Source organism: Panthera uncia, assembly GCF_023721935.1.
Source record: "Panthera uncia isolate 11264 chromosome C1 unlocalized genomic scaffold, Puncia_PCG_1.0 HiC_scaffold_4, whole genome shotgun sequence".
NCBI classification, from domain to species: Eukaryota; Metazoa; Chordata; class Mammalia; order Carnivora; family Felidae; genus Panthera; species Panthera uncia.
Genome location: NW_026057585.1, coordinates 4632012 through 4651823, shown reverse-complemented (window position 1 = coordinate 4651823; position 19812 = coordinate 4632012). Strand labels below are relative to the sequence as shown.

Genomic DNA, 19812 nt, shown 5'->3' with positions numbered 1-19812 from the left:
TCTTGGTCTCAAAGCGAACATGTTCGGTGACCCAGCCAAGGAGTCAAAAACAGTCAGCTTTCTCCCTGATGTCAAGCAGAGCCCCAAGCAATTAGTTCACCCAGAGATGCCTGGGAACTCCCAGGTGATAGTTATCAGTTCAGCCCCAATTTCCCCAGCCTGATGGATCTCCTCCCCCAAAGGCACAGAGGTAGGAAAGAGCCCTTGGGCAAGTTCAGGAAATGTTCATAGTGACTCAAATGACAAGGAAAAGCCACATAGAGATGAAGTTGGTGAGAGTTAGGAGCTGGTCCAAGAAAGCTGTGAACGGCATCATAGGGGCACTTGATCAGACTCGTGTTTCAGAAAGATCCCAGAAGCTGGAGGGAGACAAGATAGACAGTGAATCTGGAGGCTAGGAGACAAAGATAAGAAGCTTTTGTAATAATCTTACAAGAAATGGCAAGGCCTCAACTGGACCTGAGGTGGCGGATGTAGAGATGAGGGGACAGACGTGAGGGATATTTAGAAAGCCAGACAATCAGCAGCTGGGAATGGGGGTGGTAGAATGGAAGCAGTGGGGTCGGCATCTTTGGCAGTTACCCTCATTGAAAGAAGGAATCCAAGGGAGTTAATGCTGAATCCAAATAGCACCAGGCCATACAGAGCCCCCCACATTCACCCTGTCCTCTATTTCTGACATATTCTGACCGGGTCTTTGTTTGGTTTTGGATTTTCTTCTGAAGGTCCAGAAATGCCTTTGGCATGTTTGACAGACTTTCAGGCTTTTGCCCGGGAGCGTCTGCCCAAGTCAACTTGGGATTTTATTGAAGGCGGAGCAGATGACAGCTTCACGCGGGATGACAACATCGCAGCCTTTAAAAGGTCTGGTCTTCTGTATCCTTTCTATTGTTAAGTTCATGTGCACCAGTTGAGAGGTCCTTGGAACATAGCAGCCCTGCTTTTTGCCTGCAGAGGACACAAAGTACTCAAGATATATTCATTTTGGGCTTTGCCAGAGGCTAATTTTTTTTTTTTTTTTTTTTTTTTTTTTTTGGTGGGGAGTGGGCAGGTGGTTGGGAAGAGAATGGATGGAGAAAAAACTTATCTTAGTGGCTCTGCAGAACTAGCGTGAGTCACCCTCCCTCTATCCCAGCAACTCTGCCACCTGACAAGATAGGACAAGAGTCCAGGGTCCCCAGTTACCTGGGCCCGGAGGAGAAGCTGGCTGGGTAAGCCTAAATCTCCTGAGTTCCTAAACTTCTGGCTGGAAGGAGAGACTGTACATCGAGAAATATGTCCATGGGACATATGGACACCCAAAGAGTCTTAGGGGTGGAAGGAGGTTGATTTCAAGGGAAAAGAACTGGGCTGGAACAGCAGCAGGCAGAACACGGGGCAGCAACGAGCCCACAGGCCACATTGGGCCCACCACCTAATTTTGGATGGTCCACAAGCTAAGAATTTTTGTTTCCCATCTTTAAATGGTTGAAAAAAATCGAAAGAAGAATGGTAATTTGTGACATGTAAAAATTATATGAAATTCAAATTTCGGGGTTTATAAAGTTTTATTAGCCCCAACCATTTAAATTACATTTGTCATCGACGTATTGGCTACAGCTGCTTTTGCATCACAACAGCAGAGCTGAATAACTGTGACAGATGCATGGTCCACAAAACCCAAAATACTTACTATCTGGCCCTTTACAGAAAAAGTTTGCTGACCCCTGTAGTAGAGAGGTAAGGAGGAAACTGAAAAATGGGATACAAGGTGAACGCGATGTTCTGTATTTTCATACTTGTTTAGTACTACCTTTAGGCCCCTTCCTTGCTTTATCTCATTTTGCTTCTGTGAGACAATGATGAAATTTGGATTACTACTTCATTTCACGAAGTAACACAAGTTTGTACAACCAGTATTTCTAGCAAACCTTTCTACATTTGTGTATGATATTTTGTGAAAAACAAGCATTTTTGGACCCTGAGGCTAAGTATCTATTGGACTTAAAAGTGTGTTTTATATATTTATGATTTATGAATCTCCCCGCCTTCTTCTAAAGAGGTAGTCAAGTCAAATCTTCAAATGAATTAGCCTCTAGCAAAAAACAAAAACAAACAAAACAAAACCAAACCTCCGCCATGATTATGCTCTGGGATTTGTCCTCCTTCGGTGACCTTTTCTTACTTTATAGAGGCTTGTTTGTAACCCATGAGGGAAGATCCTCGAACTCCTTCCTGCTTATTCTTTTCCTTTCTAATTCTTGCTAGGTATGGTAAATCAACCAAAGCATCCAAGTGTGAGAGTCTGCTCAGACAGACAAAACTCAAAGGCACAGACCTGTGCCAGAGCAAGGTCAGAGGCAATATGAACCATAGGTGCACTGGGGGTTTAGAGAAAGTGGGGTTAAGGTGGGCCAGGGTGTTGAGAAAGGCTTTCTGAAGGAAAGTTGGTCTATGTGGCCTAATGAGCCCACTGACCCCCCACCCCCAGAGATTTCTTGGGTCTCAGTCTGGTGTATTCCTGCATGGGAATCTGGAGGCCCGGCACCAGGCAGCACCTGCACATAACACCACCAACAGAAAACTCTTTGTTGCTAAGCACAGAATCCGCCTCCGTCCCCGGTACCTGAAAAATGTGGTAAACGTGGACACCCGGACCACAATCCAAGGGGAGGAAATCACTGCCCCCATTTGCATCTCACCCACGGGTTTCCACTGCCTCGTCTGGCCGGATGGAGAAATGAGCACAGCCAGAGGTATGAACCAACCACACCTTGAGGCTCCCTTCCCTGGGGGCCCCGAAGCACGCAAGTGTCCTTCAGAGCAGTAGCAGGATTTCTCTTAGAAGGAGTTCAGGGACAGCAATCTGGCCACAATTAAGGAGTATGTGGGAAAAAGGATGCTTAACGCTATGTTTGTATAACATTTCACCTAAGAGTGAGAAAACATCCATTTCCATAATAATGGGTGGTTAGAGAGGTGGCTAAGGATAAATGGATGTGGAAATCGAGCAAGCCATCCTTCAAAGGAGGGGTCTAGGCCACCGTAGTCTGTGGGGAAAGGGGTTCTCAGTGTGACTTCAAAGACAGGGCTCTCTCTGGCCTCTCGTGGGTCAGGGCTGGAGCTGAATGGTCTCTGGATTTAGGATGAGGAGGGATTCATGGCATGATATCCTAACAAAGGCCCTGACAGGTGTTCCTGCCCCAATGTTGTGCTTCCCTTCTCATTGATTGATTTCATCATCTTATATGACAAAAAGGCTTTTATTGGGTGTGTCTTCTTCTTAGGAGCCCCTTATTCTCTTCTCTCATCCCTCTCTGCCAAAGAGAGAGAGAAAGAGAGAGAAGAGAAGGAAGAAGGGAGGTGAGAGGCTAAAAATAGTCTTATGACTCCCTTTATAATCTTTACTATAGGCCAAATCTAGGAAATAATTTATTTGCAGGTTGCCCAGGGCCTCTGTGGGATCTTTTCCTTTGACTCTGTGATAGAGGAAGTAATGAATCCAAGGATTCTAGAGTCGCAAATGACATCTGTCTGGTTAGGAACCCAGTCTGGCCAGGCTGAAATACGAATGTCCCACAGGACAATGACTACTTTCCCAAATGTTCATGCTTGAACGTGTGGTGTTGTTTTTAGAGTGGGGCAAAAGAATGGGATATCTCCTGTTGACATTAAGGATTGAAAATATTAAACCTTTTTTATAAAGTTATTTATTTATTTATTTACTCACTCATCTATTTTGAGGGGAAGAGAGGGACAGAGTGAAGGAAAGAGAATCCCAAGCAGGCTTCGAGTCGTTAGCACAAAGTCCAATGTGGGGCTCGAACTCACCAACCGTGAGATCGTGACCTGAGCTGAAATCAAGAGTTGGCCGCTGAACCGACTTGAGCCACCCAGGTGCCCCAAAATATTAAATCTTGATTAGTCCAGATTCTCTGCCCATGGGCTGCTGAATGGTAGTGACATTAACCTGCTGGAGAATCCTACTGAAAACAATGATTAAAGTAGGAAATGAGAAATATGTCGCAGTGTCAACATCACTGTCACCACCACCCTCGCCAACCTCGTTATCACTAACATATGTACAGCACATCACTTAGTAATTTTAAAAATGCTTCCATATCTAGTATCTTGTTTAATATCCCAACAACTCTGTAGGAGAGGTAGTAGTAGCCCCCCCTCCCCCATTTTACAGACGAAGAAAATGAGACCCAAGGCCACACAACTAAGAAGGGGAGGAGTCGGCATTTTTCTAACTCAGATAGCATGCTTTTCCCAGGACAAAGCTCAGCCTTCTCCACTAGAATTACATTTCCTCACCCTTGGTTCCCTTCTGTTTCCTTAACAAGTTCACAAGCAGCCCATTCTCCCATCTGAAAGCTGTAGCAGGTCCAACATGGTTCTGGGGACTAAGTGACACCTCCAGCTGGAAATAACAACCATGGACAACAGGGTTTGGAAGACGGGTTATACAGCAGGGGACCCAGACAGGATTGGGCCTCCCAGCTTGATCTAAGGCCCCCTCTCCCTCCTGCCCTAGTGGGAAGCAGAATGAAGTCAAGCTTTACCTTCACTGTCAGGGCAAGCTGGTCAGAGCGGCACAGACTCGGAGGGCTTCTGAGCCCCTTCCAGAATCCTGCCCTCCCACTTGAGCTGTACTGTTTGCTTTGCAGCGGCCCAAGCAGCCGGGGTCTGCTACATCACCAGCACATTTGCCACCTGTGCCCTGGAGGACATTGCTGCTACTGCCCCCAGGGGCCTCCGGTGGTTCCAACTCTACGTGCATCCAGACCGGCAGCTCAGCAAACAGCTGGTCCAGAGGGTGGAATCCCTGGGTTTCAGAGCTCTGGTCATCACTGTGGATGTGCCCAAACTGGGCAACAGGCGACATGACATCCGAAACCAACTGGACTTAAAGCTGAACTTACTGCTCAAAGACCTTCACTCACCTAAGGAGGTAGGAAAGATACCAGATCCGACGGGCAGGCATTACAGGAGGCAGATTTCCTCTTCTCCTTCCTCCCTTCTCTCTTTCCACGAAAGTTCATGGAATGCCTGCTCTTGCCAGACGCTGCAGATGCCACGTTTCCTGCTGTCCAAGGCTTCCAGGCGAACAGAACGTAACACACAATGTCCTCACTGCTGGCGCTATCCACTTGTCACCAGAAAGAAGTGTTCAGGCCAGGGCTGGGCGCTAAGAAATAGGAAAGCATCGGAAAGGATTTCTTCATGGCATAGGAGAGTAAATTAAATAAGTTCTTCCTACATTTTCTACTTTATGGGACACTTAGAAAATGACAATTTGGGGGACGCCTGGGTGGCTCAGTTAGTTGAGTGTCTGATTTTGGCTCAGGTGATGATCTCAGGGTCCATGAGTTGGAGCCCCGCATAGGACTCTGTGCCGACAGCTCAGAGCCTGGAGCCTGGGGCCTGCTTCGGATTCTGTCTCTCTCTCTCTCTCTCTCTGTCCCTCTCCCTCTCACACTCCGTCTCTCTCTCTCTCTCTCTCTCTCTCTCTCTCTCAAAAATAAATAAACATTAACAATTAAAAAAAAGAAAATGATAATTTTGGATGACACATTTAAGTTAACTAACCCCCTGAAGAGGCTGCTCGTAGACAGGGTGACTGGCCCATGGAGTGTAGTCAGCCCAGGCCCCACCCTGCTGCCTTAAGAACTGAGGGTCAGAATCTCTCTACACCTGGAACTCATTCCTGGAGCTGCAAAAGCACACTTGTTTGGAATCTCTGAAATAGGTGACTGCAAAGGCCACTTCCCCATTAAAACCCTACAGTCAGGGGGACCTGGGTGGCTCAATTAAGCATCCGATTTTTGGTTTCAACTCAGATCGTGACCTCATGGTTCATGGGTTCAAGCCCCACATTTGGCTGTGTACTGACAGTGTGGAGCCTGCTTGGGATTCTCTCTCTCTCTCTCTTTCTCAAGAATAAATAAATAAACATTTTTTAAAAAATCCTAGTCAGATGCAACGGAGTGCCCCAGAGACAGAAAATCATGGGAACATTGGAATGCCTTGGCTGCATCAGCAATAATGATACCGGCCTTTTCAGCTAGTGAATGGCTGTGATACACAGCCAAGTGAGTTAACAGTTCTACTCATTCACCACAAATTAGCCTTGGATTTTCTGGAATCCTTATATCAGATCCCAGAGACACATTGGGATTGATGGGTATGTTATTCACATGGTAAGCCAAGGTTAAATATGAGGTAGTATCTGACTTAGGATTATTGAAGTATTTCTTAGCGCTTATAACCTTGTGCCTATCTCAAACATAACATGCTACACAGGCCTAGACATGCCTTTGGTTATCCACCTCATTACTATATTCTAAGTTCCTTTAAAGTAGGGATTATGTCTTATTTGCCTTTGTATCTGCAGATCCCGGCATAGTTATTGAGCAGGGACACAATTAAGGGTTAATGAATAAGCAGTTGAAATAGCAGTTCTTTTGCACAAAGTTTGTTAGGAAAAGGAGCCGGAAGTGTTGTTGATTCTGTGGCTCCTCTTTTAAGGCTCATGAAAGGTGGCTATCCGACTGTCTCATTTTGGAATGGATCAAATAATCTTAAAGGAGCTCAGGTCTAAGTTCTCTTTTCTTGGGGCGCTTGGGTGGCTCAGTCGGTTGAGCGTCCGACTTCGGCTCAGGTCATGATCTCACGGTCTGTGAGTTCGAGCCCCGCGTCAGGCTCTGTGCTGACAGCTCAGAGCCTGGAGCCTGCTTAGGATTCTGTGTCTCCCTCTTTCTGCCCCTCCCCCATGCTCGCTCGCTCTCTCTCCCTCTCTCTCTCAAAAAAAAATTTAAAAAAACCCAAAGCTCTCATTTCTTCCCCACAGAGAACGTCAATGCCTTATTTCCAGATGTCCCCCATTGACTCATCCATCTGCTGGAATGATCTCTCCTGGCTTCAGAGCATAACTCGATTGCCCATTATCCTTAAAGGGATCTTGACAAAAGAGGACGCAGAGTTAGCCGTGAAGCACAACATCCATGGCATCATTGTTTCCAACCATGGTGGAAGGCAGCTAGATGACGTTCTTGCTTCTGTAAGTAGGGTAACTTCAGAGGCGTGTGTGTGTGTGTGTGTGTGTGTGCATGCGTGCCCACAGGAAGGTACCCTGTGGAGTTTGGCCTACACTCTCGTCTCCCTTACTAGGTATCCGGATATACCTGTGAATTGCAAGGACTTTTCATCATTAACAGCCTACTGTGTACCAGGTTCTTTTTCCAAACTTCACATACGACATCTCTAAATCTCACAATGGTCCTACAAGAATAGGATCATTATCACTCTTTTACAGATGGGGATCCTGCAGCTTAGGGATGTTGAGTAACTTATCCAAGATCACACAGTTAATTAGTGGTTAACTGTCAATAGGAGAGATGTTCCAAAGGCGCTGAGGTTTCCTACCTTCTGGAAGAAGTGTTCAGTCAAAGACCGCCTGTGTGCATGGAGTATAAGGACATATTTTCTCATGTCACACATCCTGGGAAGGAACACTGCCTCACTTAAACTAATAAATAACCATCTTTCACAGTAAAACTAAAAAATGCCATACGAACCCTCTTCTAAAAATCTGTGACAGTCTGTAATTCCCCCCCTTTCTTTTGAATGTACGCCCATTACGGAGGAAAAGGAGGCAGGCAGAGAAAGAATCTTTAAATGGGAATGAATTGTTGATTTACTTTCATGGACATATATCACTTATATTTTTCAAGAGATTCTTCTATTCCTACTTGATTTATTTTAAGAAAGGGAAGTGGGTTTTTTTTTCTCTCTTTCAAGCCTTTTTATTATGTAAATAAAACATGTTCACTGCAGCTAAATTATAAAATATACATATGCAAAAAGAAAAAGATAAAAATCACCCCTAATTTCATCACTCTCATTAGCAACAATATTTTGGTAATGGTTTTCATCTACTTCTTAAGGCAAAGATGACATCTTGGGTTTAAAAAGCTACATACGGTTTTGTAATTTTTCTCTTTTCACTTACCAATGTGTTAAGAGCATCACTTCAGTTCAATATATATGTTTCTCTCAGTTTTAATGGTATAGAGTAGGAATGGGCAATTTATACAACCAACAGCCTATGGTCGAACATCCGACGACTTCCATGCTTTCACTATTTTAAACAATAGCATCAAACACTGTCCTTAAATTTTTAGCACTCTCTCAGTCTTGAAGATGAATTCCGGGAGATGTAGAAGGTTCATTAGCCAATCCGTACGTTTCAAGGCTTGTGAAGCTTGGAGGTTTCAGGTGCCAATCACTTGCCCCTTCTTCCTTTCCAAGGGAGAACCCTCCAGGTTCTCATTGAGAGAGAACAAACACAGAATGGCAAGCCCACATGGAGAGCAAGGGGCACTGTGTGCCGTGCCTCTCCGTAAGAGCTGATTGAAGGGAATAGTCGGGCCTCCTACTTCTCATCCCAAATCTTGACCTATGACCCTTGGAGAAAGTAGATCTGCAGAGCACATGCTAGCTCTCTCACCCAATTCCTGTAAGAATGCCCACAGGTTTCCTGCCACACACCCAGGAACTGGCAGAACAGGCTGCAAAAGATTATAGCAGGTCCTGGGCAGTCACAATCGTGTCTATAGATAGGAACAGAAAGCAAGAAAGAGCCCATCACCAGCAAGCAGCAAATAGAGTCGAACGTTCACCCTTGAAATAACTCTAATAAAACACGATGCAGTAGGCTCTCTCTCATGAATCATTTAAGCCACTCTTGCTTCCTTGGGGAGGACTGAGTAATACGTGGTGCAAGAGGCTACACTTCTCACTGCACCTTTCACTGCACTTCCTCAAGAGAGAATGCCTGTTCGTAAAGGCAGGAGCCAGAGAGAGAATTTCTCCTTCCCCATCATGCTGATCCACATGTCCTTCTCCCAAGACATCTGACTGAACAACCAAAACCAAGGTCATCGGGGGCCAGTGCCGAGATTAGTGTGAAGCTAGTGAAGTACCCACTTCTGGCTCAAAATTTGAGAGGGTGCCAGAAAAGCTTAGTAAGATAAATAATAGTTTAATGCACTATTTAAAAAATTTAAATTAATGCCCAATAATCCATGGTGAATAAAATATCAACATTTTTGTTAATGTTTATTTTTGACAGAGAGAGATAGAGACAGAGACAGAGAGTGAGCAGGGGAGGGGCAAGAGAGAGAGGGAGACACAGAATCTGAAGCAGGCTCCAGGCTCCGAGCTGTCAGCACAGAGCCCGACATGGGGCTCGAATCCATGCACCATGAGACCATGACCTGAGCCCAAGTCGGACGCTCAACCGACTGAGCCACCCAGGTGTCCCTAAAATATCAACATTTTAAATAAAGATAGGATCTGTCTTTGTATTTGCATAACCTACCTCCACTCATCTCACTGCTGGCCTGGCCCCAGATCCAGTAAATTTTATTTATAAAAACAAGCACACACGCGCACACACACACACACCCGCTGCCCTTCAGCTCACAGGTCAAAGTTTGCCATTTGATTTTTTAAATATTGCATTCAAATGTTATTTATCTGAGTGTTTGGGCACACTTAAGTTTTGTGCCTGAGGCCAGTGCCTCACTGTGAGGGGTATGACTCTTTGAAGTTCCCATTTCTAGAAGGTTCCATATCTAACACTCCTTGTATTTCTTCCTGAGACCTGGGAAAAGGGTAAGCTAGCTGTAGCCAGAAGGCTGTAATGAATGTCCTATCATGACCTATTGAAAGTAACTCTAAAGCAATACTGTATCCGAGGCTCAAATTCACTCCTTTGTTCTCAAATTCCTTCAGCTCCATTGTCCAATATGGCTCATTGGAAGAGTTTGCACAGATACATTTATCTCTTTTTCACAACATCATAGGAATATTCCAAATAATACCACACTGGGGCTATAAAAATACCCCTTATTTGGACATGCATTCTTGCCAGTTAGCACATGTAAGTTTAAAATGTATTCAGTTCAGGGCACATGGGTGGCTCAGTCGGTTAAGCGTCCAACTTTGGCTCAGGTCATGATCTCACAGTCCGTGAGTTCGAGCCCCACGTCGGGCTCTGTGCTGACAGCTCAGAGCCTGGAACCTGCTTCGGATTCTGTGTCTCCCCCTCTCTCTGCCCCTCCCCTGCTCATGCTCTGTCTCTCTCTGTCTCAAAAATAAATAAAAACATTAAATAAATTTTGTTAAAAATAAAATGTATTCAGTTCTTCTCCACTTGTAAACTAGAGTACAAAGTCCTTTCCTCCCTGATTTCATATTCTGTTCAGTCTAGGCCAAAGGATCGCATAGAGGTAGAATTCCCACTGATTCCTTTGGCAGCAGAAGTTCCCCAGGCGTCCACTTTCTCCTCCTCTCCAGTTGTCCCTTCAAGAGGCACAGAACAGGAGCCCAGAGGCAGTTCCAGAACGCTGTCCTCAAGGACCCTCCTCCCAGACTCTCCCATCACCCCTCCTCTTAGACGTAGAGGCGCTGAAGGGTGCAGCCCGGTCTGGTGCACCATGGGTCGGTGAGGCCGGGGACTGAGGAGGCAAGGTGGGAGACAAAGTCTGGGGAGAAGCCAGGCCAAGTGATAAGCTGCTTTAGTTTTGCCTTTCCGTACTTCTACAGTACTGCTGCTTTTCCATCCCCACCCCCCATGTCTCCGATAACCCACACGGGAGCCAGGAACAAGTTGTTCATGTGTGGTGTGCAGGGAACAAGGTATAGCCCAGTTACACAAGACAGCCTGGGGTCCGGACACTCGGGCCAAGGCTGGTCACATTCTCTTTGCCCACGACACCCACTGCCTTAGTGATGGAGAACACTCCTGCCTGTGCCGCCCTAGAAACAGAGAAGGTAGAAGAAAATCAAAAGTCAAAACGTCCTTTAGAAACAAGAACAGGAAAGGGACGCCTGGGTGGCTCAGGCGTTTAAACGTCTGACTTCAACTCAGGTCATGATCTCACGGTTCATGGGTTTGAGCTCTGCGATGGGCTCGCTGCTGTTGGTACAGAGCCTGCTTTGGATCTTCTGTCCCTCTCTGTCTCTGCCCCTCCTCTGCCTCACACATACTCTCTCTCTCAAAATAAATAAACATTAAAAAAAAAAAAAGAATATTAAACTGAACACCATAAATGGAAATATCTCCTTTAGGATGTGAAGAGGAACCAAGAGTTTCTTCCAAGCTACAGACAGCTGAACGAGTCAGAGAGGAGCTGTGCTCTGTCAGGGCAGAAAATGGCAAGAAGGAGAGCCTGTAGGAAGTCCCCGGGGCTTGGGGACACAGCTGCACTGCTCTGGGAGGGGAAGGGAAGCACAGCTGGGGCATGGGAAGGGAAGACACTGGTAGACCTCACCCACACTTGGACTTCCTGTTCCTAAGCCACGGTGAGGGGCCATCTCTGTCCCATGACCCCCAAGAGTGAAAATGGAACTCCCTCCAGCCCTGCATGTCTCTTTTTTCAGATTGACGCCTTGGCAGAAGTGGTGGCTGCTGTGAAAGGGAAAATGGAAGTGTACCTGGATGGTGGGATCCGAACTGGCAACGATGTGCTCAAGGCTCTGGCCCTTGGGGCTAAGTGTGTGTTTCTGGGGAGACCAATCCTGTGGGGTCTTGCCTACAAGGTGAGAGTGGCAAAGTGAGACCCAGCCAGAAGATACTGGGCTTCTTGTTTGTTTCCACACTTTCCTGTGGTTTGCCCTCCAAGCTTAGCCATTTCTCAAGGTGCCACAGATTTCTGAGGGCCCGTCCCCCCTTGCCTGGATCCCCACGCCTCCTCTGCCACAGGGTACACATTCTCAGGCGCTCTCACCCCATCTTTTCCTCTTTGCTGCCCCGTATTCCCAGCATAGTTCCAATTCCGCAGACATCCCTGTTCTGCAACCCCCCCCAGCTGTGAGCACACCCAGACCTGATACTCAGCCCATGGTCAGAATGTTCCTTCACGCTTCTTTTTGTGTCCCCCCCCCCCGCCCTCATTCTTGGGAGCAGGGTGAAGATGGTGTTAAGGAAGTTTTGAACATTATAAAAAATGAGTTCCACACTTCCATGGCCCTCACAGGTAAGTTTTTACAATTATTTTTGTTGTTGTTATTGTTGTTTACTTATTTATTTTCAATTTATGCCCAAATTAGTTAGCATATAGTGCTACCATAATGATGTCAGGAGTAGATTCCAGTGATTCATCCCCTGTGTAAAACACCCAGTGCTCACCCCCACAAGTGTCCTCCCTAATGCCCCTTACCCATTTACCCCATCCTCCCACCCACATCCCCTCCAACAACCCTCAGTTTGTTCTCTGTATTTAAGAGTCTCTTCTGCTTTGTCCCCCTCCCTGTTTTTATGTTATTTTTGCTTCTCTTCTTTATGTTCATCTGTTTTGTATCTTAAATTTCACATATGAGTGAAGTCATATGATATTTGTCTTTCTCTGACTGACTTATTTCACTTAGCATAATACCCTCTAGCTTCATCCACGTTGTTGCAAACAGCAATCATTCTTTTTGATTGCCGAGTAATGCTCCATTGTGTGTGTGTGTGTGTGTATATATATATATATATATATACATATATATATATACCACATCTTCTTTATCCGTTCATCCGTCAATGGATATTTGGGCTCTTTCCATACTTTGGCTATTGCTGATAGTGCTGCTATAAACATTGGGGTGCATGTGTCCCTTTGAAACAGCATACCCATATCCTTTGGGTAAATACCTTGTAGTGTAATTTCTGGGTCGTAGGGTAGTTCTATTTTTAGCTTTTTGAGGAACCTCCATACTGTTTTCCAGAGTGGCTGCACCAGTTTGCATTCCCACCAGCAGTGCAAAAGAGATCCTCTTTCTCCACAGCCTCGTCAACATCTGTTGTTGCGTGAGTTGTTAATGTTAGCCATTCTGACAGGTGTGAGGTGGTATCTCATTATGGTTTTGATTTGTATTTCTATTATGGTGAGTGATGTTGACTCTGTTTTTATGTGTCTGTTAGCCATCTGGATGTCTTCTTTGAAGAAGCGTCTATTTGTGTCTTTTGCCCATTTCTTCACTGGATTATTTGTTTTTTGGGTGTTGAGTTGATAAGTTCTTTATAGATTTTGGATACCAACCCTTTATCTGATATGCCTTTTGCAAATATCTTCTCCCATTCCGTTGGTTGCCTTTTAGTTTTGCTGATGGTTTCCTTCGCTGTGCAGAAGCTTTTTATTTTGATGAGGTCCCAATAGTTCATTTTTGCTTTTGTTTTTCTTGCCTCTGGAGACATGTTGAGTAAGAAGTTGCTGCGGCCAAGGTCAAAGAGGTTTTTGCTTTCTTTCTCCTCTAGGAGTTTGATGGCTTCCTGTCTTACGTTTTGGTCCTTCATTCATTGTGAGTTTATTTTTGTGTATGGTGTAAGAAAGTGGTCCAAGTTCATTTTTCCGCATGTTGCTGTCCGGTTTTCCCAGGACCACTTGCTGAAGAGACTGTCTTTATTCCATCAGATATTCTTTCCTACTTTGTCAAAGATCAGTTGGCCATAGGTTTGTGGGTCTATTTCTGAGTTCTCTAGTCTGTTCCGTGATCTAAGTGTCTGTTTTTGTGCCCAAACTTTTACAATTCTTTTCCTGATTTGGAGCGGAAGGCATGAGGGCTACGGAATAGGCACCTTCTGGCTTAGCTTTCCCTGGCCCGGTGGCCACCCAAAAGAGAGAGAAAGGAAGAGATGTTCCAAAGATGGAGCACAAATGCAGAACGTGATACCTTTGCTACAAAAGCAGATGCAATTTCAGGTTATGGGAAAGAGGGTCTCATTATACTCTGGCCTGTTCAGGTCACATCAGGCTTGTTGGATGTGTTTCTGTGAATCATCTTTTAAGTAATATTCATGGACTGTGAGGAGTTGAGAAATTATGTCCAGGAGGAGGCATGGAGGAACTGGGGAGATAGATACAACAGGAGGAGAGGAGGGAGGAGAGGGAGAAGTGTCATCCTGTGTGACCACAGCTGGACAAACGTGAACGTCTCGAAGTTACATGCGGGTGGATTTCACTCAAAAACGAAGTTATTGTAAAGCAGCGCTCATAGAAATGTACAAGTTTTTAGCAGAGCCTAGGATCCCAGTGACCTATAAAATAGTAGTTTTTAAACTAAGATGATGACTGCTGTCTTGAGAAAGATTTGGTTTGGAGTTTTTAGTTTATTTCTTTCTAGTTGGCACAAGATGGCAAGGTGGGTATTGCAGGTAGTTAGTGCTGGGGCACTAGAGGTGCTAAATGTCCTAAAATGCCTGGAACAGTCTCACAGAAGAGAACCACCTACCCAGTGCCAACGGCCAATGGCTCTGTCTTTGATTGTCTGTGTCTGCTAAGGAAACAATCAATCAAGAGCTCTGATGTGAAATCAAGACCATTTTCTTTCATTAACTTGTTACCATAAGTGTTACGCAGCATCTGTTGTGTGCCAGGCACAAGGCAAGGCATCCAGGCTCTTCTCAAGTCTGGTTTTGGTCTGATATTTAGACAAGTGTCTTGCCCTCGAGCAAGACAAGTTGTATTAGTAGTGCCCATTGGGGCTGCGGACTCAACCTTTTGGGCTTGAATGATACAAATTAGAAAACTTAGATCAGCATTAACGCCAGCACCAGTCTCCTTTCCGCTGAGCAGATTAATTCAAGAAAAAAAATTCAGCTTTGAACCAGAACCATACTATTCAAAGCCTATGAAGATAAGTCAGTATATGACACGGGGTCACCAAGATCCCTCCTCATGGGCATGAGCCCATGAGGCACGAGTGTGAATAGATATCATATTGGTGTGTTTTGCCCCTGGGACGGAAGGGGGTGAAAGATGGGAAGACCCATGAGCTTCTACAGATTCTGGGAGGTTGAAATGACTTCCACTGCTCCCCCCAATTTTTTTTCCATCCTTGCCAATGATGCCTGATCTTCTTTTAACAGAAAGAAGCCTGTTGGGGGGGATTCACAATAACAAACCTCTTCTATTCTGCCCAAAGTTTACACTTCACAATCACTGGGCTAGAAATGGTGGCTGGAAAATCTTCTGAAATGGAGTGGAGAGCACCCTTTTTTAAAGGGGGCAAAGAAAGACACCAAACTGTGAGCACGTTTATGGCACACAGTTTATACTCCCCTCCTTCTAACTGTTCCGCAATGAGAATGTATGGTTTTAAGTGTACAGAAAAATTAGTAATCGCAACCAAATGTGGCACAGGGAAGAAGGAAGAAGAGAAAGAATAAGAAACTGAGGCAGAAGGGCTTCCATTGGCATCCTCTGCATAAGAGTCCCTCCCCCAGAGAAGACCCCCAGACTAGTCCCCGGGGTGAAGGGATCTTGGGCAGGGATTTTGGTAGAACTCACTAAAATGCAAAATCACAGCGTGAACCCCCTTAGATTCTGTCACCCCCTAGCCCTTCCACACACAATGTGTGTTAAGACACCTGACACAAAACCGGCACTCAGGAGGGATCAGTTAATATGATTTCTCTCTCCCAATTCCCCTGGAGATGTGCGATATTTTCCCTTATGACCCTGTAACATACAGTCTTGGAAGGAGAACCCTATTTACTGATAGCAAAATAAGTTTAAGAGTCATGCTTTTTTGGGGTGCCTGGGTGGCTCAGTCAGCTAGGCGTCCAACTTCGGCTCAGGCCATGATCTCGCGTTTCGTGAGTTTGAGTCCCGCCTGGGGCTCTGTGCTGACAGCTCAGAGCCTGGAGGCTTTTTCAGATTCTGTGTCTCCCTCTCTCTCTCTCTGCCACTCTCCCCCTTGCTCTCACTCTCTCTCTCTCTCAAAAATAAATAACTATAAAAAAATTTTTTTAGGTCATGTTTTTCTCACCGTGAGACCAATTGCTGAAATTATCTTACAGAAAGGTTAGAACCAGGACCGGTCTTGGAAAATGTCCACATATAAATCACACCAACACGAGGCTGCACAGACCTCACTAAGGCCTCGTCCTTCACAAGGGGACGAGGCTGAATTAAAAAGTCTATGAACCTTCTTGAGGTTTATTGTTTGTCATTACCCACTCCAGGTTAAAGTAGCCAGAAACATTTTAGTGTAAATAGCCTCCTAATTTGCAGTAATGAAACAGCAGGAAAAAGTTATAAATATGCATTCTCTCCCCACCTTTCATGGAGTCTCTGCCAAGTGCAGGGCGGTGCCCTTGGTACTGCATGATACCCAGAACCCAATCTGAGGAGAGTCGAATAAGTACAGAAGCATTACCAAAGCTTGTGTGTCCAACTGTCTCAAAATGCAATCGCAGCATAACTCTGAGGCAACTATTGAGACATTTTTACATCGTTTGCATATGATTTTTATTACAATATGTACCGGCGATTCTGTTTTGGCATCTCTGTGCTCCTTGAGTAGGTCTGCCTGCTGTGGACACCCACTATCCTCTGCTCTGGGGAAACCCAAAGCTCTTAAGACCACTGTCCATCCTCAGGAGAGCCGCCTCTGGCACCGAGGTCCTGCTTCTGCTGTATGAGTTCAGTTTGTGGCTTATTTATGTATCCCATGCCTGACACTTCTGTCCACTACAATCAACCCAGGCATGAAACCCAACTTTTTCCTATGTTTCCCTTTTTAGGGGGGAAAAAAGCCTTTCATGGGTGATATTTTGGTGAGTGATACATTATGCTAAAGCTGTGTTTTGAGAGGTGAGGGTACACACATCGCCCATGTGGAAACAACTTAAATTAATCATTGCACATCCCGGCCTTCAAGTCCTTCCGCCTCATCATCACCAGAGATTTCCCTTCTACTCAAGGCCACGACTCCCCGGTCTGTACCAACACGCTACCCTCTCTTCCTCCCCGCTCCTCGTGCTTCTTGTCTGATGTCACTGTCTTCACTCACTCCCTGTGTCTAATCTCATCTACAGTTCTAATTTTGCATTTTAATCAAGCTCCTCCACTAAAGAAGTACGTTTCATCTTGCAGAGCTTTCCCTTGGAAGGCAACTGCTGTATGAAATAGTCATCCCATCTCTTATTTCTGACTCATACTTTTCCCTGACAGATACTTCCTATATCCATGAGCCTTATCGGCACTCAGATAAAGGTCAAGTGTATCTACGGCCCATATGAATTGATTTTTTAAATACTAAAATGGTGTTTACATATTTTTACTGTGGCATTTTGACATGGCTGTGTTGAAAGAGGACACGGGCACAGGCTCACAAAATAATTCTCAAGGCAATCAGAATAACATTACTCATCCAGTATCTTCATCTACCTTTTTTTTTTAATTTTTTCTTTTTATTTTACAGAGGGAGAGAGAGCATGAGCAGCGGAGAGAGCAAAAATCTTAAGCAGATTCCATGCTCAGTGTGGAGCCCCACACGGGGCTCAATCCCACAACCCTGGGATCACTATCTGAGTCGAAACCAAGAGTCGGATGCTCACCCGACTGAGCCACCCAGGTGCCCCATAGAGAAATAAGCTTTTTAACTGCTTTGTTCTTTTAGGTTGCCAGTCAGTTGCAGAGATCAATCAGGACATGATCCAGTTCTCCAGGCTGTAAAGGAAGAAGGCCAATGAGCAGACTGCTGAGGTTGCCCACAGAGAGAAGACAAACTCACAGCATGGTGTGCAATGCCTTCCTGCCTTGCCCCTATCCTACCCAGAGGCTCATCCCCTGCACCTTCAACCACTCCACCCCTTGTACTTCAGGCCCCAGACCCCTCCTCTTCCTCAAAGGTGACACGCTCTCCTTTACCTCACTGTTTGTTATATGCTCTTGCCTGAACTCCTCCTCTGAAAGAAAAAAACCTTAAAAACATGGGCCAATAATGACTGAAATGGCTAGCAGATTTCTTTTTTTTTGAGTATCCTATATAACTCCATGAACCAACTATGTAAATTGACACTCTGTACAGAAGAGCTATATGTATAAAATGTTCTCCCACAAAAATCCTACTCCTGTGTGTAGATAATAGGGAAATCATACAGGTAAAAACCTAGGCTTTGGAGCCACACAGGCCTGGATTTAACAGTCAGGACTGGTACTGACCAGCTCTGCAATGGGAAAGTTTTTTCAATCTCTCTACCTAGCCGGCGAGGTCAAGAGAAAGAAATGAGATAACGTATGTCAACCTTACAGTGCAATGCTTAGCACCCAGTAGAAGTTTAGGAAATGGTAGCTTTTATTGTTTGGCAAATTTCTATTCATCTTTCAAAACCTTGCACAAATGTCACCTATCCTTACTATGGGCTACTTTCTAGGTATTTCTTCCTATTGTACTTCACACATTCTATTACAACACCTATTATAATACGATATGTTTGTTTATTTAGTTAGTTAGTTGCATGTCTTTTTCCACAAGTAGATTGTACATGGCTCCAGGCAAGAAGCTGTACACTTGATACTGGGTTTGGCATTTGGCAGAATCTTGATGAATACCTGTAAGATAGATGGATGGATGGATGGATATGTAGGTAGACAGATGGATGGGTGGACAGACTAAAGATAAATGGATGAAAGGAGAGATGAAAAAAATGAATAGATACCCTCTCAGTGTAACCCCTACACCAGTAGTCAGCTAAAATAGCCTCCTAAAGCAGGGGCACCTCACTAAGATCTGACATTGTAGACTTCAAGAAAGTTAGGGATGGAAACCAACGTTGTAAATAAATAGCCCCCAGACTCATTTCTCTGTGGTCTCGCTCCTTTTTTACATTCTGTTCTCTATCCAACAACCAAAGAGATTGTTTTTCAAGTACAAGCAAATCCTCTGTCTCACTTGTTCAAAGCTTTTCTGTGGCTTCCCATTTCATTTAGTGGAAATGCAAACTGATCCCCAGCTCTTCCTTGGGCACTGCATGTCTGGTTCTTGCAGACCCTTCCAGCACTCTACCCTTTGCTCACCATGCCCCAGCCATACTGTCTCCCTCTTATTCCTTAAACAAGCAAAACTCTTCCCTGCCTCTGGACTTTCACACTTACTCTTCCCTCTGCATAAAATATCCTTCCCCATACTCTTCCCATGGCTGTATCTTTCTTGACATTTAGATCTCAGCTTAAATATCACCCCTCCCCCATGAGGTGAGACTTCTATGACTATCCAATCTAGAGCAAGCTCCATTTGACCCATGCCACCCTGGCTTCCCCTTCTCAGCACTCACTGCAATCTGCCATTAACTTATTCTTTGTGTGTTTACTGTTCATCTGTAGCAGCACAGGGACTTGGATCCATCTTGCTCACCACGACATTCCCAGAGCCCCAACCATGCCCAAGGCCATAGCAGGCTTTGAGTACATATTTTTTTTAAATACTTCATTCAGAAAGGAGAAGCTGGAGCAAACTGCATTGTCACATCTGGAGAACGATGGCACTCCCCAAGGAAGACAGTGTGTTAGGACAGAACCAAGCTGAATGGGTCACTACCTAATCCGGAAGACATAGAAAGTTTCCCTTCATTTCTGGGCTGGACACATTTCTGCAGGAACTCATGCCATAGTACAGTCCCACTTTTGCCCAACTTCTCCCACGTACCCAAGGGCCCAGTCAAGGGAGCATTAGATGGCAGGGAACGCACTGAAAGAGAGAGTGGTCCCATAGCAACCTCCCTGATCATAACTCCTAATGCTATAGCTATTGCTTAACCCAGATATATGAAACATGTGCCACCTACATATTTAGAAAGGAAATAAACTATGTGTTAATAGACAGTCCTGCACTGGGCTGTATTCAGAACCCAGAGTCAAGGGACATGAACACCCAGACTCCCATATCACCAACCCCTTTGATTCTTCTCAGAATAAAAGATCTTAAAGGCAGATCAATATAATATGCTAGGTATTCAAAATAATCTGCTAGTTATTTCAGTTATTGAAATTA

At 45.0% G+C, this 19812-nt stretch overlaps 1 protein-coding gene across 1 annotated transcript; it reads left to right on the top strand.

Moving 5' to 3' along the window:
- The first annotated feature begins 480 nt into the window (after positions 1–480).
- Positions 481–18230, top strand: HAO2 (hydroxyacid oxidase 2). The gene is made up of 7 exons (XM_049616481.1): positions 481–864; positions 2560–2735; positions 4653–4936; positions 6836–7045; positions 11434–11592; positions 11960–12029; positions 17440–18230. The coding sequence occupies exons 1-7, from the start codon at positions 734–736 to the stop codon at positions 17493–17495; spliced, it is 1086 nt and encodes a 361-aa protein (XP_049472438.1). The 5' UTR covers positions 481–733; the 3' UTR covers positions 17496–18230.
- Positions 18231–19812: the final 1582 nt, after the last annotated feature.